Genomic DNA, 22,172 nt, shown 5'->3' with positions numbered 1-22,172 from the left:
GATAACCACAGAATTGTTATCTAAGAGGATATTCTTATGTCCATTGGATTTGGATGATTGAATTAGAAAATATGTGGCTCATATGTGGTACAGAAGCATCCATTTAAGCCGGAATAGTCCAGACAATCTGCTGAAAACAAAATTATTTATGTATGTACGTTAATGTGTACATATAAGATTGTAGAAGATTTTTTCTACTAATAGACTGTTTCTTTACTTTGAGCAATAACACTAATTGTATCTCCACACTGGATCAGAAGCTCCTTAGCAACCACCCGTTTATTGAGTCCTCAGATATAGTCATTGTCTTTTTTGAGGTAGTTAAACAAGGGTGGATTCACTATCATTCACTACCTTCTATGCATGTCCTTATTTACCATGAGTGTATCTTTGAGTCTAACATATGAATCATCTTCCTATTAAACAAACAGTGTTGCATTCAATGCCTGAAGCACGAATGCAGTTTCTGACTAAACCAGCTGATCACCGACTCTGAGAACTGTTTGACTAAGGATTAGCCTAGCTGTACTTAGCATAGAGGATTTAAGTACAGAATGAGGATACGAGATCACTGATGCAATGTCAATCATATGCCATTTTTTGGCATTGCTCAATTTAACAGTTGCTTCATTTTGAGCTTCCCTTTCACAACCCTCAGCTATGCATTACATGTAACCCCAAAACACCTCAACCTTTTTCCATTTTCTTTTGTTTTTAGCACTACGATTATCTTCTGATTTTACAGAAGTACTAATGAATGCATTTCATACTCCTTTAAATCAAGAAAAGAGTTTGTTTACTCTGCTTTTGTTATGTACCCGTATCAGAGAGGGGGTGATAATAAATGCAATACACTGCCCACACTACCACAAACAAAATGAAGCAATAATAGTGGTGCTTCAGGCTGCCTTTAGGCGTGTCCCTGTTTGTATTTCAGTTGTGGTCACAGCTATCTAATTGTAGATTTGCATTGTGTTGCTTCCTACTCTGTTCACCTCACCTGTCCGTGGAGGCCCCTCCCTGTCTGTAATCCCACCCTGTCTTCCCCTCACCTGTTGCAGCTATATAGGAGGCTAGAACAAAGACAGGTCTGAATTGTGTTTAGCTGGTGGAAGATCAGCTCACAAAGAGGGATATCGCCATTCAGAGAGTCTACATACACTTGAGAGGTGAGGATGACGTCCACGGCAGATCGACTGGCCCGTCAGCAGAAGAGGGAAGAAGGCATTGGCACCAACCAACAGGCAGTGAAGTTCTTGGGGCAGGATTATGAGACTCTTCGCCAGCAGTGTCTGGAGAGTGGACGCCTGTTTGAGGACAACTGCTTTCCAGCTGAGGGCAAATCACTGGGCTACAATGAGCTGAGACCATACTCATCCAAGACCAGGGGTGTTGTCTGGAAAAGGCCATCGGTAAGAATCCACTGAGAAGGAAAACACAGAAATACACAGTTTGTACTATAATATTATACTGTGGTTAGTGAGCTTGGCAGTGAGTGTTGGATGTTCTTTTCTTTTTCTTAACTGCAGCTATTTAATATTTTTTAAGCAGGGAAGCAGAAGTAAAGACAATACATTTAAAGAGTAGCTGTAACTAGTTACTTTCCAACTGCATCTGGATCAGAAGGTTGAATTAATGCCTCAGATACTGAACTATCATGTACAAAAAACTGCTAAATACTCCATTCACTATAGTAATAATAAAAGTGGTCATAAAAACTATACCAAGTATTACAGTGAGGATTTATTCTGCCTTTTCAGAGCTTACTTAAATGATCTCTGTGTGGCCAGCTGCTGCATGAAATAAAGCTGATTTGAATATGAAAGGTCAGACTGTGCAGGTTTTTGAACAAAGCAGCTCCAGAATTTTGTCTTTTCAGAACAGAAGGACAATAATGTGTTGAATCATAGTAATTCTTCTGTAAGTGTCAATACTTTTAAAGGGTGTATTTTTCTTTTAACATAGTCATCAAATAAAAATCATTGAATGCTATTCAACCAATCCATGGAAATGTTTCTCGAAAACTACTCTCTTAAATGTTCATCTCTTTGTGGTTGCTTGGTGCTCTTTGTAGGAACTGTGCTCAGACCCAAAGTTCATTGACGATGGAGCCACAAGGACGGACATTTGCCAAGGAGCTTTGGGTAAGTGATGGGAAAGAGGATTGGTACATGATGGGTGGATGAATGATGGGGTGTTTTGGTTTTTAAAAGGGGACCACAAACATGCTGAAACCCCTCCACCCATTCTGTTATTAGGAGGGGGGTTGTTGGCACATGCTCCACTGTGGTGAACACCACATGTTGCCCAATCTCATATCATGTATCTGCTCCTACTGTGTAGGTGACTGCTGGCTTCTGGCTGCAATAGCCTCTCTGACTCTAGATCAGCAGATCCTGGCTCGTGTGGTGCCCAATGGACAAAATTTCACAGAAGATTATGCCGGGATATTTCACTTCCAGGTCAGACAAAGGCCTTCTTCATCTGACCACCAACTCTGACTTTCCAGTGCTCTTTTTATTTTATTGTCTTTTTTCATGCTATGTCAGACCATAGAATGATGAGTTATTTTAATGAAAACACTGGAGTAGGGCAGTACAGATTTGGGGGCCAATACAACAATCCATCTTGCACAAGTTTTGTTCATATATTCTGGTCAATTTCAGTCAGTTCATTCAAAAATAAATCCCCAAAATATGTTCTGCTTGTTCTCCTACAAAGCTGATCAGTACTTCCCCCTTTGTGAAAGCAAGTATCTTGTGCCTAAGTATTTGAATTTACTGACTAGAGTATTTTGTTCTCAGTTCTGGCAATTTGGTGAGTGGGTGGACGTGGTGGTCGATGACCGTTTGCCCACCAGAGATGGAAAGCTGCTGTTTGTCCACTCAGCAGAGGGCTCAGAGTTTTGGAGCGCGCTGATGGAGAAGGCCTATGCTAAGTATGGATCATTCTTCTCATACCTTTTGCTTCATTAAAACATACAATATATAACTGGTGAATCTGATCACATCCCTTTGTGCCTGACAGGGTGTATGGCTGCTATGAGGCCCTGTCAGGAGGAAACACTATTGAGGGCTTTGAGGATTTCACAGGAGGAATCGCAGAGGTTTACTCTTTAGACAAGGCTCCACCAAACCTCTTCCAAATCATGCAGAGGGCCCTGTACCTGGGTTCACTGCTGGGTTGCTCCATTGATGTAAGTCTTATTTTCATGTCGATTTGCATGCAAACAAATATGTAACAGCACTGATGTCACGAAATTGAAATGCTTGTTCTTGGGGCTTTTCAGATCACCAGTGCCTACGAGACAGAGGCAGTGACAGCTCTCAAACTTGTCAAAGGACATGCATACTCAGTCACTGGCGCAGAAGAGGTACACAATTCATCTCAACTGTTGACAGTTTGTTTTTGTTTTCTGTCTTATTATTGCATGAAAATCACATTGCCCACTGATGCTCTCTCTCCCAGGTTAATTTTCGAGGCAGGTCAGTTCAGCTGGTCCGCGTCAGGAACCCATGGGGTCAAGTGGAGTGGACTGGGGCGTGGAGTGATGGGTAAATAATTACATTATAGACCCATTAACCATTGATTACTTCCTGGATTTTCCTAAAAGCATGATTTTTTTTTCAAAATTAGATCCAGTGAATGGAACTACGTCAGTAAAGATGAGAAATCAAAGTTGAACCATGTGTCTGAAGATGGAGAGTTCTGGTAAATCCATTGTGCTTAACATTTCAATTATAGCACAACAAATGTAATATTTTAGCTACTTTGTTGATGCTGTACTACATCACCAAAGTAACTATTAAGTTTGTGTTCCTCTGTTCAGGATGTCCTATTCAGACTTCATCAGGCAGTTCTCCAAGCTGGAGATCTGTAACTTGACCCCAGACACACTCATGAGTGATGATGTGGGCCACTGGAATAACTACCAGTTTGATGGGATGTGGAGGGTTGGCTCTACTGCCGGCGGCTGCCGCAATAACCCAGGTAGCAGAGAAACCATACGTATGTCTGAGCAAGAAGTTCTGTTACACTACTTCAAATAAAGGATTACACCTTTCTGTGTTCCAGCCACATTCTCGTCCAACCCTCAGTTTGTGGTGCGTCTGGAGGATGTGGATGATGATCCTCTGAATGGGGAGGATGGTTGCACTTTTCTGGTGGGACTGATGCAAAAGGATGGACGAAGACAGAAGAGGCTGGACCGCAACTTGGAGACTATTGGATTTGCCATTTATGAGGTGTCTCAGAATTATCTGATATTACATTTGAAATCTCAGTATTTCACTTTTACCTTTTATTTACTGTAAATAAATAATTTTCTAACATACTTTGTCTCTTTCCTTTTTACAGGTCCCAGATGAGGTCTGTATTTGTACTGTTAAATGCTCCAGTTTCATGATCACTTACTAAAAATTGCTTGATTGCATTGTGAATTTCTGGCTAGCTGTTTGTCTGACATTGCAATTGTTGTTAATCTTCAGTACAAAGGCCGCAGCAATGTTCACCTGGGTCCCGATGTCCTGCTGCGACAGAGAGCTGTGGCCATGTCCAGCACCTTCATCAACACACGTGAAGTGTGCGACCGCTTCAAACTTCCCCCAGGAGAATACGCCATAATTCCCTCGACCTTCCAACCTCACAAGAATGGCAGCTTCATTCTCAGGGTGTTCTCAGAGAAACAGGCTGCAACCAGGTATCTCTGTTACAGTAACATACAGAATGATAATGTAGCTTATACAGCCATCTATATCCAGAAGCCAGTGCCTTTTTTACTCTTGAATTCAGTCAATATCTACTGTAAATGCCAAGAATGTGCTCAAGCTGTGCATTTCTATTTTTTAAGTCCACTGAAGGAGGACATTGATGCTAAAATAGAGGAGGTAAGAAAATTCACAGAATGATAAGCTTGCATGCGTTAATAAGAAATGGTTTGTCACTTTTTTAAAGAGTTCTTAGTACTGACATTGCCTAAAATATGATGAGCCAGTGCTTTTATTTGATAATAGTGACACAGTCTTTCTCTCACAGGAGGAGGTATCTGAGAGTGATGTGGATCCTCATTTCAAGAAAATCTTCAAGCAGATTGCAGGCGATGTGAGTAAAGCAACATGAGAGCTGACAGTAAATGAGATCCATAAACAGCTCTAAACCTGGATTACAAATTAAAATTCACGTTATAATATGCATTTTTCAAACAGGACATGGAGGTATCAGTCTTTGAACTGGTTACAATTTTGAACAACATTGTCTCTCACCGTGAGTACATCAATCTCCTACATACATTGAAGTGCAGCCTTTATATTTTCAGTGACTTAAGACTTTCTGTGGTTTGTCACTCTCCTGCAGGGGCTGATATCAAGACAGATGGCTTCAGCCTCGAGACGGGTCGCCTTATTGTCAGTCTGCTGGATGTATCCTCTTTAAAGGAAATTGTTCTGCCACAGTTTTTTAGGTGCATAGCCAGGGGTGTAGTGGCAAAGACAGAGCTAGGTAAACTGTGGTTTCACCTAATTGATACAGTTGATCTTAACATAGATGAGTAAACTCTCACCCCTTATTATAACTGTGTAATTAAGACATGTGCTTGGTTGGTTAAATTATTGATAAAGTACTTTCCACTTTGATCTTTTTATAAAACTTAACATTTTCCAGAAAGATGAAAGTGCCAAGTTGGGACTGATGGAATTCCACTTGCTCTGGAACAAAATCCAGAAATACCTGGTAGGTTGTATGTGGTTTTAAAATTAGATTTGATCATGTTGGAACACCTGGCTGTATCTGTTAACACAACAAATGGATGCCTGGGTCATATAGGAGATCTTCAAGAATCATGACTCAGACAACTCTGGCACCATGAGCTCCCACGAGATGAGATGCGCCGCCACTGAAGCAGGTAACAAACACAATGACATGAAGAATCTCTTAAAGTTAAATCCAGGAATAAAACTCTTTAACACTAAAACTTTTCATTTATGTCAGCCTCGTCGTTAACATATTCTAAAAGACAAATCATTTATTTTTTATCATTACCTTACAGCTTCTGATATGCTTTGCTGCAAAGCTAACACCCCACCAGAGGCTGTTGTTCTTTCACACAATTCACTGACTATAATTAACAAGACTACTTTAATTAATAGCTTGTCAATTCAGGAAGAATATTAGTTATTTTGATAAGAATCTAAATTAGCTATTAAGGTATATTGCCCACAGACTGGTTATCATTGAACAGAGTATGCCTATAGTTGACATACAAATAAGCATGCCAACTGTGATGCTATGTAAACACAGTATTTTGCTTATTTATCTGGATTGTATCCAACCTAATAACACTGTAGGATGTTGTTTGTGTGTGGGTAACATGAGCAGGCAGTTACTGGCAGACTGGATAAGCCAGTTAGAGGACTTCCTACCTGCAAATAAATGCCATGTATGTATACTTTACCACATGAACAAAACAAGCATGGGTGAGGCTGTGTAACATAACTAGGATCATTCAGGATCAGAAAAATAATCTGCATGTCTGAAACTGACCCCACAAGCTAAAAGGTGACTATTTTCTTCCCCAGGCTTCAACATCAACATCGCTGTGCTGCAGGCCATTGTCAGTCGTTATGCTGATGCTCAGTATGCTATAGACTTTGACAGTTTTGTAGGCTGTCTCATTAAACTGGAAATGCTCTTCAGTAAGTGTCAGCAAACACAACAATATCACTTTTCAGTATATTTCATATTGATCTGTATGAACTCTGTATGAGAGCTACGTTTGTTTACAGTACCAGTATCTTTTTTCTGCCTCTCAACCAGAAATGTTTAAGTCTCTGGAAAACCCTGACTCAGGGAAGATTGAGCTGGATATTCAACAGGTGTGTGAGATAATAGCAAAAAAACCTGCTGGTTTTTGTCAGCAATTTCAGCTTCAACAGTGTGTGCTATAATTTTGTTTCCTGTTACAGTGGCTGTGCCTGGCTATCTACTAACTCTGGAGACAAGACAGAAAATCACCTCTTTGTGATATCTGCTGGAAGAGGAAGCATCAATTAACAAATGATTAATTTCATTATACACTATATTCCTGCTTAAAAATGACTAAAATGTATTGATAGGATATGATAATGATATTCGCTGAACATATACATGGAAAAAACATTTATCCAAATGTTTAGAGGTATTTTATATCACTCACATATTGTTTTTTTTTGTGCAGTAGAAACATTTGTCTAATTGGTGCTTTGGTTTTTTTAACTGTTGCAAAATTTCTGTCAAAGAATAGAAAATAAAGAAACTAAGAAACTATGGCCTCTGGACTATCAATATTCATAAAATCTTGCACAGATAACTGACATTAAATGGTCAAAATAGTCTGAGATATGTCAGATGAAGTATTCATACAGTTGTTTTCACTGTTCACTGTTATTATTAATGCAATTATAGTAACTGTGGTGTTTAGCAGGGCCAAATTATACTGTATTTGATATACTGATCAAATTGGTACCTATCCATCCATGTGGGCCACATCTGGGCCGATCATGGGCCATCAGTCAAAGCCAGATGCAGAGTAGGCTGGATGAAACAGGTGAGCTAGAGCAAGTCTGGTAAGAACAATAAAGGGTGTGGAGACAGTTGAGCTGCATATATGACACAGAGCCTGTCTAACCACACACACATACGAGGAGACAGTCGTAGAGAGACAGAAAGCTTTGCAGTCTTTTAAAATGTCCGGCATAGCAGCTAAACTTCAGCACAACCGAGAGAAAGCACATGGGATTGGATCCAACTACAATGCTGTGAAATATCTGAATCAGGACTATGAATCGCTGAGGGCAAGCTGTCTGGATCGAGGCCGGCTATTTGAGGATGACTGCTTTGAGCCTCTGCCCTCATCCTTAGGCTTCAATGAACTTGGACCAAACTCCCACAAAGTTCGGGGCATTACCTGGAAAAGACCAAAGGTGGGTGCAGTAGGTAGATGGAAACATCTGCTGAAAGTAGGTGGCATGTGGCTGCAGTTATTTTGCATGCTTGAAATACAACCCCTGGGCTATATTAGTCCAAAAGATTAAAATCTTTTTAAAACTGGAAATCGCAGATTGTATTTTCTGTATTTGCTTTGACAACTTAATGCATATTTGTGGATAGTTTTTTTGTCTCTGCTTAGCCACAAACTAAACTAAACTAGATTGTATCTAGATTGTATCAGCCAATATGCTGTTTCTTATTGTGAAACACTGACAGCTTGTCAATATTTGGCTTTAAAAGATTAAAAAAATGAAAACTGGAGCTGTCTTTGTAATGTTTGCAATATTATAAACTAAGTATGTGTGTGATTCAAAGTGTTTGCATTGATTCTGAATGTAAAGTGGTAATTGTTTAACTACAGTGCATCAGGACACAAAGAGCCACCATTCATACAGTATATATGAATTTTTTTATATCCAGCAAAACATAATTATCCAAATGAGGGTGGATACACTATTAAAGGCCAACTACAGAGTGCTGATGTGAGAAAGCATTACAATTTCTCTCAATTTTTACTCTTTTTTTTCTCTAAGGAATTGTGTTCCAATCCACAATTCATAGTTGAAAACGCCACCAGGACGGATATTTGTCAAGGAGCGCTCGGTAAGAGACACACACACACAAATTCCTACATTCTTCCAACAATGTATATTAATCACCTGTTTAAACAGTCCTACTGTTATTTCCCTAACGAGTCACATTCAAATGCATTTTGATGGCACAATTAGATATTTACAGTATTTTACAAAGAACACATAATATTTCTATCGTCAACCATTTGAATAAATTATTTTTGCATGCTTATCTTTGACTGTCATGGGTCTGCAGATCTAAATAAAGTATCACACTGTGCATTCAAATATTATCCTGCTTGGTTTCATATCTGGAAGCTGTCTTTTGCCAGTGCTTTTGTAACCTCATACCACTGAAATAAAATCCAAACCTCATAACTCCTGGTAAATGCCTGTGCACTGACATCAGCTGTGTACAAAACATCTTGCAACAACTCCTTCAGGGTCTACACCCTGTCTGGCAGAATGAACGTATATGTGGTAGAGACTGAGCTGCCGCTGCAGCTGACAGGCAGTGAGAGATGAGACAATAGCCATGACTTTGCACAATTGAGGTGTGTGTGCGGACTGCATGCCTCGTATGTTGAGACGTGTCATAATGCCAAAATTAAACTGACATGTGAGAACCTGAAATCGTCTGGCTGTTACATAAGATTTCAAACAGGACTTCCCTATATTGTTGTGCTCAGGTGACTGCTGGCTCCTGGCAGCCATCGCATCCTTGACTCTCAACAAACAGGTTCTGACGCGTGTTGTCCCCCATGATCAAAGCTTTGAGGAGAACTATGCGGGCATCTTTCACTTTGAGGTACAATACTTTGACACACACACACACACACACACACACACACACACACACACCACACACACACACTACAATATCATTCTTTTGAGCTAAAGTGGCAGGTTTGATTTGACTAATTGCGTCCCTGGCTCTCAGTTCTGGCAGTTTGGTGAGTGGGTGGATGTGGTGGTTGATGACCGCTTGCCTACCAGAGATGGCGAGCTGCTGTTTGTTCACTCAGCAGAGGGTTCAGAGTTTTGGAGTGCGCTGCTGGAGAAGGCCTATGCCAAGTATGGAAGAATGAAACATCTGGATACCTTCTGTTTCAGTATCTTTTATTCTTGTGTAGCTATTTATGAACTCATTTCCCTTTAGGATAAATGGATGCTACGAGGCTCTTTCTGGAGGCAGCACCACTGAGGGTTTTGAGGACTTCACTGGAGGCATTGCTGAGAGCCATGACCTGAAAAACGCAGATCCCCGCCTCTTCAAAATCATTAAGAAGGCCTTGGAGAGAGGCTCCCTTCTGGGATGCTCCATTAATGTATGTTTGAGCTCTTTGTTTCACTCTCTTGTATATGGTTGGTATACTTGTGCTATTTGGTAGTTTTTACCTCACAAGTTTTTTGCTCTCCCTCCCAGATTACCAGCTCGGCCGACTCAGAAGCAGTCACCTATCGCAAGCTGGTGAAGGGCCATGCTTACTCTGTGACAGGAGCGGACAAGGTGAGGAAATATTTGTGTGTGTGTTTACTACACAGATGATCCAGGTACAAGTGAAGCTGCAGTGGCTACCATGTGTGTCTTGTACTGTAACAGATACAATTTACAACATATAACATACAACTGATTTATTTGCTATATAATCCCCCATAAATCCCCATAAAATCTTCCTTTGTCTGGCTAAAAGTAATTGACACCTTATTCTGTGTCAGGTGGATTACAGAGGAGACACGGTGCAACTAATCAGGATAAGAAACCCGTGGGGTCAGGTGGAGTGGAATGGAGCCTGGAGCGACAAGTGAGTATTGTGCACTTCTGAGGAGAAATTCAATGAAAATGCTCATATTACCTTTGAGTAATGAGCTCTAACGGTTATCATTGCCAGCTATTCCAGAGTATACTCTAGTTTACTAGTTGAGCCACACTAGCAGCACAGGGATCCATAGGTTGGTAGGTTCACTGCTTTGGTCCAGGCTGAAACATCTTAGCAACCACTGGGTGGATTGTCAATTCATGGTCCTCAGAAGATGGAGCCTTTGGTGACTTGACATGTAGCACCATTAGCAGGTTAAAGTTTTCACTTATTCAGACTAAAGATCTAAAGGGTGGATTTTTATGAATACATTGATGATTCCTAGATGATGTATACTAATAACTTTGACGATCCCAACATTCATGATCCCCTCAGGATGAATTGTATCTTTGAACGTTTCCTCTTGCGTCATCGGGTTAAACATTTCAATTTGTCGAATATTATACTTTGTTTGAGGACCAAAAACCAATGGCATTCACATTGGCCTCAGCTTGTGTTTGGTACTAATTACTAAATGCCGGCATGCTAGTAAATAGACACGAGCATGGTACACTATTAAGTAATTCCAACTTCCTCTTTGTGTGTTTAGCCTTTACTGAAATTTAACCTGTCCAATATGTGGTTTAACTCCCTACAATACTGAGCTCTGGAGCTCTCACATCACAAGTATGGTTTGTTATAATCTCCAGGTTTTAGTTATGACAAGTGACAACTGACACTGTTAACTGATCAGCCAACTGCTTTCAACTGCTGCTTATAACTGGGCTTTCCCATTTACGCCTCTTGTGTTGTTCATAAGAGGACCCAGCCTTAAAGACATCCACACGATACCATCATCAAGCCTTTGTTTGGACGAGGGTATTGTGTGTATGTGTCTCTTTCATGCATGTAACATATACAGACACACCCAGTGGAATGGCTGGTAAATCCTGTAGTGAAAAAGTTGTTACACAGACTCTGGTTTGGAAGCTTATTCTGGTGCCCGAGGTGTAGGTGGTGTGTGGTGCGAATTAGGTGCGTGCTTGTACTTTATGTCTTCCATGTTTTAACTTCCTCACACAATCTAACTAATAATGTATTGGCACTTTTTTTCTAGTTCTTCTGAGTGGAGATACGTGAGCAGTGATGACCGGGCAAGGCTGACCAACCGTTCTGAGGATGGGGAGTTCTGGTAAACCTCACCCAAAACTGATATACTATATATTTTACTGATACTCCAGTGAAAGGAAAATAACATTTGAAGGATAGATGTGATAGGTTTGACTTTTTTTTTGGTTCCACTCATAATAATTTCTCCACAGGATGTCGTTTTCCGACTTCTTGCGCCAATATTCTCGCCTTGAGATCTGCAACCTCACCCCTGATGCACTCACAGGGGATGAGTACAAGAAATGGGCAGAGTCAGAGTTTGAAGACACGTGGAGAAGAGGCGTGTCAGCTGGTGGCTGCAGAAACTATCCAAGTACGGCTAAATCTTCCTTCCAGATTTGAATCCAACATTGGTGAATGTGTGTCATTAACTAACATACAGTGCATACAAGCACCTTGCTAACCCTTGCTTCACTATCTAGATTCCTTCTGGATGAACCCTCAGTTTGTCATAAAGCTGGACGAGGTGGATGATGACCCTGATGATGGTGAGGAGGGCTGCACCTTCATTGTGGGCTTGATGCAGAAGAACAGGCGCCGTATGAGGAAAATGGGGCAGGATATGGAGACCATCGGCTTTGCCATCTATGAGGTAAGGAGCTGCCTTTAGGTTTGATAACGTAAGAGATAATACTCACTGCATATGCAACATTTGCACCTATTCTGACATTTGGATTGTTTTTGTCTTTTTCCAGCTGCCTGAGGAGGTATGTACACAAAGACGAAGACACCCATTATTCATGAAGAATGACAGGAAGAAAAAACTGCTGCATTATTGTTAATTTTTCACTCCTAAAAATGTACAATGTAAAACAAAAGTGGGAAGACAGAAGGAAGGAAGGTATAGGGCGCCCTCATGTGACCGTCCTGCATGTGTGTCATTTCCCAGTACTCTGGCAAAAGGCAAGTGCACCTGAAGAAAAACTTCTTCCTGCGCAACTGTTCAGCAGCACGCTCCGAGACCTTCATCAACCTGCGAGAGGTGTGCAACCACTTCTCTCTTCCCCCCGGAGAATACCTCATCATCCCTTCCACCTTTGAGCCCAACAAGAATGGAGACTTTTATGTGCGGGTGTTCTCTGAGAAACAGGCTGATTTCCAGTATGTTCCTTTCACACACAAATAACTGCAATTTCATAATGAGAAAATAATATTAATGATTGTAGCATTCAAAACAATCATATAACTATGACTTCTGGTTGCTTTTAGGGAGATTGATGATCCTGTAGAATCCCATGTTGAGCAGGTAAAATCATATCCCTTCATATTTATGCTTTTGAAGGTTAATATTGGTATTAATATTTCAACAAATAATTAAAAACTTTGTCATCTCTAGATTGATATTGATGAAGATGACATCAGTGACAGATTCAAGAGACTGTTTGGACAGCTAGCTGGTCATGTAAGTAGGCATACGATTTGACACGTTATCTTCTCAAATCATCATTCTTATGATCTTCTTATCTTTGTTTCATTATGTTTCTTAGGATGTGGAGATTTCTGCCTTCGAGCTGCAGAGAATCCTCAACCGAGTGGTGACGAAGAGTAAGAGAAATCATTTTTTTCCCCCTCCTCCTTTCAGGCAAGTTCAGTACATGTAACAGCAATACATCCTTGTGTTTTTGTTCATTTCCAGGAGATGATATCAAAACCGATGGGTTCAGCTTGCTGACTTGTCGCAACATGATCAACCTGCTCGATGTATCCTTACTCAGGAATCCACAAAACCATTAACCGCTCAACATCTTGTTCGCTCTTTTATTGCCTCTTTAAGGGCTTTTAAGGAATAGTGGGGCCTTTTAGGGAAATTTTATTGGTTTTGCCAAAAGTTAGATGAGAGCAGCTGATTAGTTTAGCTTAGCAGCAAAACAAGGAGAAACATCTTACCTGGCAATAATGAACATATTCTGTAAAGGTGTCCTCAGAAATATTCAGATAAATAACCCCCCATAAAACCACATTGTGTCATTTTTACACTTATATTGGCTGCTTACTGTAGTCAGACATAAAAGTTTCCCAAAATTTCAAAATATTCCTCTAAGGCTGAAAAAGTGATCTTATTCCTCATAATACAGAATTTCCTATTGCTATATGATGTTTGTTTTCTAATTTTATTTTATACATACTTTCCCCCAAATTCCACCTTGCATATTTGGTATCTTTGAGAATCTTATTAGGATCTGTGGATCTAGACTAGACAATTATTTACAATTGTGATCTTTATGTACTATGTAAGAGTTAAAGTAAGATTTGGCTGCACATCATGAGTTAACCATTCAGCGAGGTCGTGTCTGATGAAGGGCCAAACCTACCCACTCTGTGTAGGGCATGTTACAATCTTCCTTAACATACTCTTCAAAGAAAGATGGAAGTGGCAAGCTGGGAGTGGTAGAATTTAAGATCCTGTGGACAAAGATTGAGAAGTTCCTGGTATGATATTAGTTTATATTGACATTAACATACCATGTGTAACATAGTTTATTACTAGAATGGTGATAGCACATATTAACTTGTTGGGCTCTCCATTAGGATCTGTACAAAGAGAGAGACGCAGACCAAAGTGGCTGTATGAGTGCCTCCGAGATGCGGATGGCTGTTGAGGCTGCTGGTAAGAAGTCTATTTCACAAATTATATTTCTCTATACTCCTCTACCTTATAAAGAGTTACAAAGTGGGGCCTGTGGGCCAAAGTCAGCTAGCCGTAAGGTTTGATTTGGTCCGCCAGATGTTTCTAGAAAAAGAGAAGAAAAGATTTATTTAAAAAATGTATAAAATAAATCACTGTTTATGCTGTTTTATTTGTTGCGAGGTATTTTTTTTCTTTAAATATGTAGCAGGAAAATACAGATGTTTGTGTTTGGCCCATCACTAAGTTTCAGTTTTGGCCCTACAAGGGGAAAAGTTTGGACACCCCTGAGTTATAGGGACAAGAGGCTAGAGGATACTGGTTAAATTTTCATGGTTTGTTATTTCATTAAATAGTATCTCTAACTTAATCTTTCCTCATCATTTTGGCAGGCTTCTCTCTCAACAACGCTCTGCATCAGATAATTGTGGCCCGCTACAGTGAACCAAGCCTTACCATTGACTTTGACAACTTTGTGGGCAGCCTTATCCGCTTAGAGTCACTCTTCAGTGAGTTCTTGTCACTGTGACCATATTTCTATTCTACAGCCATGCAGACATTATATGGAGTTACAATGTTTTTATTATTATTGTTTACAGACACCTTCAATACCCTGGACAAGGATGGGGACGGTGAGATAGAACTGGGTTTTATGGAGGTAAGAGTTGAGATGTGGTAATGACACAGAAATATAAATGGTTTATGGACCACTCACTGACTCGTGCTTGTGTTTTCATCCACAGTGGCTGAATCTGGTGATGTTGTAGAGCAGCACTGACTGTTCACAGCTGAAGACTTGTGTTGAAAAGTCATCATATCTGAATATGCTGTATTTTTTCTTGTGTATGGCAGTTTGTGTCTTGTGTAACAACCTAATCAATAGTTACTGATGTTTAGGGGAAATAATTGGACTTTGATTATACAACAAACATAATAAAGGTTTAATGTGTCCCACAAATAAGATTCTGTTTGTTCAGTATTCAATAAAGATTTGCAGTATTATTATATAGGATGTATATATAGTTGATGAAGTCATAGGCAGATATATGCTTACCGGACATTAGTGACGTGGTGGATAGGGAAGGTGAGCTATCACAGTAGAGTACCAAATAATATATATATATATACATATATACAGCCAGCAGCTGGTGAGCTTAGCGTAGCATAAAGACTTGAAAAAGAGGTGCTGGTAGGCAGCTTTTTTAATGTTTGGACAAAGCCGAGCTAGCAGTTTCCCCCTGTTCCCAGTCTTTATGCCAAGCTAAGCTAACCTGCTGTTTGTGGTAGTTTCATACTGTGAGAATGATGTCAATCTTCTAGAAAGCAAAAAGCACCTTTCTTAAAATGTTGAATGTTTAATGCATGCAAGATTTTTACTGCCACAGACACTGATGAAATATGATCAAAGAAATCAAAAGGCGTTTGGGAATTATATCATATATCACAGTTCTGTGTGGCATCTCCCTTTTCTTTGGTAGCAAGTTCTTTGCAAATGCAAACACATATAACCACTAATTTGCTTCTGTGTACTGAAAAAGGTTCAGTCAAATAAAACCAAATCAATTATTTATATAGAACATTTAAAAAAAACAGAGTGCACGGCACATCTGTAAAAAAGGGACATAATTAAACAAATATTTATATATATATTCACATTACTTTACATTAAATTCAACTTCCATGCATTTTCTAGCATGCTTTAGCAAATTGTTGTAAACTCAGACCAGATAATGTCTGTTAGACTAATTGAAACTATAGCTTATTACTTTTATTGTTTTGAGTTGCAGAATTGTAATAGTCAACTGAAGAAATATAATTCACCACACCCAAAAGACTTGAAACTCGAACCGAGGTCAGAACAACAATGTTTTTTCTCCATACAATCTTCAGTGTAGAGTTACTTTTTACAGACCGAACCAAATCTGTGTCAAAGCGTAACATGTAAAACAGGCCTTTCAACTGTCCCAGTATGTCTAATGTTACATACCTTAAGAAAATGACCGTAAGCCATTATCAGGCCTTCAAACTTTAAAGTGATGTGTCATGGCTGCATTGCATCTTCATGCAGATTTTGCATTAAAACTACCCACTAATCATTGTATCTGAATTATATAAACTTAAGCATATTGTAAAATGCAAGAGGAAAGCTTTTAAAAGATATTTCTTTCTTTCTTTTTAAAAAAAAGGTTGATATGATATGATAAACAGGAATAAAATACACAAAGGCAAGAAAACAAGTAATAACCTATTTTGGTACATAATACGAAAAAGATGAGGAAAGTCATGATAAATGTAATTTTTAATGCAGTTAAAATGTGTGTTCCGGGGGGGAATTGTTATGACACATTTGTATTGTTAGTTTGGGATAATAATAATTTATATATTTGTCTCTATATAATATTAATAAATAACCATATTATATAACAATAATAATAAACATATAAAAATAGTCATAATAATAATAACACTTGCTATAATTATTATTATCAGTAACAATAAGAAGATCAATGATAATGATAATAACAATAATAGTGATAATGAACTAAATGGAAATGTTTATAATATGCATATTGAGAAAGAGAGACATAATAACGAGTAAAAAATAAATTAAAGATTTGTCAATATTATAAGATATTTCAATTAAAGGTACGTTGGGATTTTGTTCATAAAAATCTCAATGAGTTCAAGGAGGCTATAGTAAGTAGTCAGTAAGTGGAACTGTCTGTGGAAATCTAAAATATGTGCATATTAATTAAATATATGTACAATTATTTCTGTCTTTTTCCAAAACAGAGAAAACAGCGGTCGACCTAAATATGAATCCTTTCTTTTCAAAGTAAAATTGATATTTTGGAATTTATTTTCCTATTCATTCTTTTTCCTCAAGACTTTTTTATGATGCACAAATGTAACACAAATGTAAATGTAATGGTGTCACTCTCCACAGAGTGATTCAGACATCACATCTAACATTAGGTAACAGTTCAGTGCCTGTAAGTTACCAGTAGATGTCAGAGTTCTCACAGATTTGGGTTTGCTGCTTTGACGTCACTGAATGGGTTATGGCCAAACTTGCAATGTGCTTGCAGCAGCATGAAGTTTTCAACTGACAGAGAGTTATGCAGCAGCCATTTCCTGCTCTGTGTGGTTCAGGGTTGTATTTCCCCTTTTACTACCCTGAAAGGTTGCTGCAGGCTTCCATTAGGTCTGGTAGGGCAGGCCTTACCACAGTTATGATTATAAACCTAAAAAAAAAAAAACACCCTCAAGCCACCAAAAGAGAGCTTTCTGTAGCTAACTATTTCACTACTTCTGTTAAACAGATTGTCAGCTATTTGACATGAATGAGATATTTCTAATTTTCTTTACAAGTCACAGATTCCTGTGCTTGCAATTCAAATGTTAGCAGGCAAGCCGTGACACGTGCATTCAGGCAGCCTGCTTTTTTGGAACAGAAGCTGGTGCGGATGTGGGGCGGGGCTCTCTGACTGACTTTAAACCACTAATCCACACAGAGGAACCAAAGCCACTGTGACGCTGAAGCAGAGTATCTACATTTAAAAATAGTCACTGTGGAGGAAGGGTTTATTATACCCAAAAGTATCCATCAAAAGGAGCTAAACTATGTGTATCATCTAAAAAAAGAAAAAAAGATGAAGATGTTATTATTTTGTTTGCCAAAAACAAAAAAAACAGTTAATAGCTGACACAAGAAATAACTTTTTTTGTCATTGGTAGTTGTTGTATTCCTCATTTGGTGCCTCCAGCAGACAGCAGCATTTACATTGCACATTTTAGATTTCACATTTTGTTCCCTCAAGAGTGCTGAGAAAATCCCTTTTATGTGTGTGATGTGTGATCCCCACATATTCTAAAATCTTCACTCAAACGTTTTCACATCTATCTGCCTTATTGTAATGTAGCTATTTAAAGTTATGTACAACAAATATTAAAAATTAACAGAGAGAGAGAGAATGGCATCACTTATTCACTTCTTGTTTAGATGAGGAGTATAAAGCACAATATTTGCTTCAGAACTGCTCTGGAGGAGATGTATAAACCAACAGAAAATGTTAATACTCAGAATAGTACCTTTAAAATTGTGTTTAAGCGCAGTACTTCAGTAGATGTACTGTAGGATCGGAGGAAAGTGGCAGGGGGCCAAGGTTCCTCGCCTGTGAACTGAGCCCCTAATCCCTAGTTAGCTACACCCTTGGACTTTCCAGAAAAGTTCCAAACTTTATTATCCTAAAGACAGACGCAGACTTATCATACATATCTTCAAGAGGCCCTGTTTAAATCAGTTTCTGTCATTGATTCTGGTTTTGGATTTTTTCCTATTCGCTCTTCGATGTAGTTTTCCAATAGCCTTGCACCAACATGCCAACAATTACACTCTTTTTTTTTATGTGACTGTGAGAAAAACAGGCCTGGCACTGAGTCTTCATTCTACTTTTTTAAGTGCACCACAGTCACTTTTTATGAATCATATAAACTGCACTCATCAGTTTTCACGTGAATCATATCAAAATGTATACAATCCTGTGTTTGGTATAAGATTGTATTGACATTAATCATGTTTTTGTACACTGACTATAACTATTGGAATACGATGGAGGTGTAACATCTCACCTCATAGGTAGATAGATAAATACTTTTGACACATCTGTGCACTCATCCTACCTTTTACCTTATAAGGCCACCGAACTGCATCTCAGCAGCAGATGAGTTAAAAATGTGGACAGGTTTGTTCTCCATATAAGGGTGTTATGTGCCGCTCCCACCCATGACTGTATTGTATACTGCTCACCTGGAATTTTACCTCGAAATTAAGACCTCTATCTCCGGCAAAGGTAAAAAGATGGAAAAGGTTGACAAAATGTGCGCATTGTGCCAGACAATGAAGCCCATCTATCCATTGTGATTTAGGCTTCAAATGTAATGTGATTAAATTCAAATGTTGAGGTTGCAGGACAAGCTGTGTCACACCTGGGAAGAGGTGGGTGGGCCTACTTTTGGAGGTGTGCTCATTTACCCCGGCTCCTCCTCTATGAGTCAACCTGCTCTCCTTCCTTATTACCCTTCAGCATTTTGACTGCTGCTGCCATTTTTCTCTGCTGCCTGCTTCCTTCACACATCAGAAGCAAAAATGGTGAGTAACTTTCCTAAAGATTTCTTTGCTTTGGATTGACTGTGCACTGTCAGTTAACAACTTTTTGTGATTTGTGCGCCCTGCAGGACATGTCATCTAGAACTGATTAAACTTTGCAGTGCCATATCCTCATTTTAATAATATATGTAAAAAAAATGGGTAAACTGAGTGAAGCCTGGTTGGCAATGTGTGAATATGTGTGTGACATTTTCATGTGTTGTTTCCTTGAGGAAATGGTTTGCTGAGTGAAGAGAGAGTTTAGTGTTTGAAAGGGCTTGTTCAAGGTGTGGTTTTGCCTCCAAAATGGAGGGAGCTTTGTTCGTGCTTCAAACTTGTTCTGAGAGAATCCCTTGGGGCGGTCTTTCTTGTGCTAACTTGTTCCACAATGACTGGAATGTGACAGAGCCAAAGCCTTGAAAATTCATAGAGCAGGCTACACCCACGGCATGTTACTGCTAAAAGGCTGGTAGAGTATTTGCACATTGAACATCTTAAACAGCTTCAACACTTCTCTCCAATGTCTAGTTTTGAAGAACTTCCTGTTTCTTCCTTTTTTTTTTAGTTCTGCTTTCTGGGTTTTTGACACCAAAGTACAAGTGAACAAACATCTGCTCAAATATGAGCAACTGTAAGGCCCAAATTCACCAAAGTGCATACACTGTGATGGTCTTTTATCAGTCTCTGATTTTTACACAAATGTATACATTTAACTGGCCAATTAGACTTGGTGCTAAACTCTTATCTTTGCGGAAATGCATACAGCTGCTTTGTCACTTTTAAAAGAAAAAAGAATCGGCCATTTACTCTTAAAACATATGATTCGTATTGTCATTCAAAATACAAAAACTTATACAGCTGGAAAATTTAAGTGGCTAAGTTACAAGAGCATTTGTAACAAAAAAAAATTTTTTGTGTTTTTTCTTATGGTCTGGTCATAAGTTATTATGTAATATAAATGAGTGGAACATTAGATACAAGGTAGATTTTGAATTTATTAGCTCACAAACATTACCTGTGACCTCCTTGGGTTAATACCTTTCAAAGAGTACATCTGATAAAATGTCATCATGTCAACAAAAGAAGTTGCAGACGATGGCTTCTTGAACTAAATACTGACATGTAATGTTTTGTGTTTTCTCAAAAAAACAGGCATCTGGAGTGAAAGTCGCTGACAGAGTGAAGGGACTCTACAATGATATGAAACTTGTGAAAAATGATGCTGATCAGAATGAACGTATAAGAATTGTAGTATTTGGCTTCATTGATGATAACATTGACGTGGAGGAAAAGTACCTCGAAAAAGATCTGGAGGGCAAGGATGTCTTCAAGTTTTACCAGAGTCTGCTGGAACCTAAAAAGTGCCGCTATATATTGTATGACTGCCACTTTGAAACCAAGGAAGCAAGTGTAAAGGAAGAACTGGTCTTTGCGCTGTGGTAGGTCCTTGCATTGCAACTGAGGCATAAAAACTCTTCTTAAATGTAATTTTCCTCAACTGACTGTAGACTGTAGAGGATGACTAGCAGTAGAGTTGTGGTAAAATTCTTACATGTGTTTTAAGAGCTAATTTTATTCTGAGGATACGTGTGTGTGTGAGAGAGAGAGAGAGAGAATACTTAAGTTGTGAAACAATTAGGATAATGATTTCTCTTCCTATCAGGTGTCCTGACAGTGCACGCATCAAAGAGAAAATGAACTACGCTAGCTCAAAAGAGGCTCTTAAGAAAGCCATGCCAGGTAAGTTGTTTTTTTTTCCATTAAGTTTACATTACACTTTCCAAGACATTGATAACCTTTTTTATATATGAAATGACATCGTGTTCCCTCTTCTATGTTTTCAACAGGCTTGAAACACGATCTGCAGTTGAATGACTTTGCAGATTGCAGCACCAGGGATATTTTCGCAGACAAACTGGGAAAAAACATAGTCAAACTCGAGGGCCATCCTATGCACCCCACAGGACAAAGTTAAACAGCCTGCCCCCCCACCCTGCTGTTTCAAAACAAGGTCAATTTAAAGGGATTACAAAGGCAAATGGCAAAATTTCCAAATCGACTTCATATTTTCTTTTTTGGATTGGTTCAATAAAGCTCGAAGAGAAGCGTTGGGCTCCTGATGGGATTAGATCCTGTAACACAGACCTCCTGATGCCCTAATAAACTAACCAATTACACCAGTCTGGTTGAAATCAGTTTTGTCCAGATGTAATTTTATTCATACTCGGATGTATCTATACATATAAAATAAAACTATTGACACATTTATATTTCTCAAAGGTGTTTTTATGCACATGCATAGTGTTTGAATTCCGCTATACTCCAGTATACACCATCGGTATTCCTTTACAGATTGGTTACTGATGACATGTTGAAACATGTTTTGTTTTTTGTTTTTTCTTGACTGTTACACTTTTATGGACACAAAGAATAGTACAAAGAAAGTTTAACTGAAAATGCAACGTTGTTGCACTGAGTATTGTCAAATAAATGTAATGCAGCCAATGTTACGTGTGTGCTGTTTTATTTCTTTTTCACCTTTTATAAAATATGGATATGATTTACTTATAGCTAGCTGATTTGGCAGAGTTATAATAACTGTTCACACTGTTCACACATAAAACATTTCCACTACAACCCATGTTTGTGTCTACTTATTAGGTGAAAATGGACCATTTTGAAAAAAGCGAGTATGGGTGAAGGCTATGATTAGCATTTAGCTGGGGTTGGTCTTAGCACCTGGATGTATCCAAGGAAAATCTTTCCCCTTCACAAAGCCTGTGGTCAGACTTGGGAGGCCAGATCAAACTGGGCTTATGCCAAGTTAAAGTGTA

The 22,172-nt window shown here is 38.9% G+C and overlaps 3 protein-coding genes across 3 annotated transcripts; all 3 read left to right on the top strand.

The window, feature by feature from the left end:
* Positions 1 to 1,049: 1,049 nt before the first annotated feature.
* LOC118329762 (calpain-2 catalytic subunit-like) lies at positions 1,050 to 7,278 on the top strand. Its single transcript, XM_035664047.1, has 21 exons — positions 1,050 to 1,412; positions 2,075 to 2,144; positions 2,344 to 2,462; positions 2,805 to 2,938; positions 3,028 to 3,196; positions 3,290 to 3,373; positions 3,469 to 3,554; positions 3,637 to 3,711; positions 3,830 to 3,990; positions 4,075 to 4,244; positions 4,357 to 4,368; positions 4,488 to 4,699; positions 4,850 to 4,886; positions 5,035 to 5,100; positions 5,205 to 5,262; positions 5,353 to 5,417; positions 5,659 to 5,727; positions 5,821 to 5,899; positions 6,573 to 6,689; positions 6,811 to 6,869; positions 6,960 to 7,278. Exons 1-21 carry the CDS (start codon positions 1,176 to 1,178, stop codon positions 6,981 to 6,983), a joined length of 2,103 nt encoding a protein of 700 aa, XP_035519940.1. The 5' UTR covers positions 1,050 to 1,175; the 3' UTR covers positions 6,984 to 7,278.
* Positions 7,279 to 7,690: 412 nt separating this feature from the next.
* LOC118329763 (calpain-2 catalytic subunit-like) lies at positions 7,691 to 15,106 on the top strand. The gene is made up of 21 exons (XM_035664048.1): positions 7,691 to 7,955; positions 8,556 to 8,625; positions 9,284 to 9,402; positions 9,535 to 9,668; positions 9,754 to 9,922; positions 10,021 to 10,104; positions 10,314 to 10,399; positions 11,511 to 11,585; positions 11,716 to 11,876; positions 11,986 to 12,155; positions 12,259 to 12,270; positions 12,453 to 12,664; positions 12,773 to 12,809; positions 12,900 to 12,965; positions 13,051 to 13,108; positions 13,200 to 13,264; positions 13,925 to 13,993; positions 14,093 to 14,171; positions 14,582 to 14,698; positions 14,789 to 14,847; positions 14,933 to 15,106. Exons 1-21 carry the CDS (start codon positions 7,719 to 7,721, stop codon positions 14,954 to 14,956), a joined length of 2,103 nt encoding a protein of 700 aa, XP_035519941.1. The 5' UTR covers positions 7,691 to 7,718; the 3' UTR covers positions 14,957 to 15,106.
* A 4,134-nt stretch (positions 15,107 to 19,240) lies between these two features.
* Positions 19,241 to 21,843, top strand: cfl1l (cofilin 1 (non-muscle), like). The gene is made up of 4 exons (XM_035664077.1): positions 19,241 to 19,341; positions 20,491 to 20,777; positions 21,002 to 21,078; positions 21,186 to 21,843. The coding sequence occupies exons 1-4, from the start codon at positions 19,339 to 19,341 to the stop codon at positions 21,311 to 21,313; spliced, it is 495 nt and encodes a 164-aa protein (XP_035519970.1). The 5' UTR covers positions 19,241 to 19,338; the 3' UTR covers positions 21,314 to 21,843.
* The last annotated feature ends 329 nt before the right edge of the window (positions 21,844 to 22,172 follow it).

Source organism: Morone saxatilis, unplaced genomic scaffold (genome assembly GCF_004916995.1).
Source record: "Morone saxatilis isolate NCDOM2014 unplaced genomic scaffold, NCSU_SB_2.0 Contig19, whole genome shotgun sequence".
Lineage (NCBI taxonomy): Eukaryota > Metazoa > Chordata > Actinopteri > Moronidae > Morone > Morone saxatilis.
The sequence above is the reverse complement of the archived record's forward strand: the minus strand, read 5'-3'. Positions and strand labels throughout refer to the sequence as shown.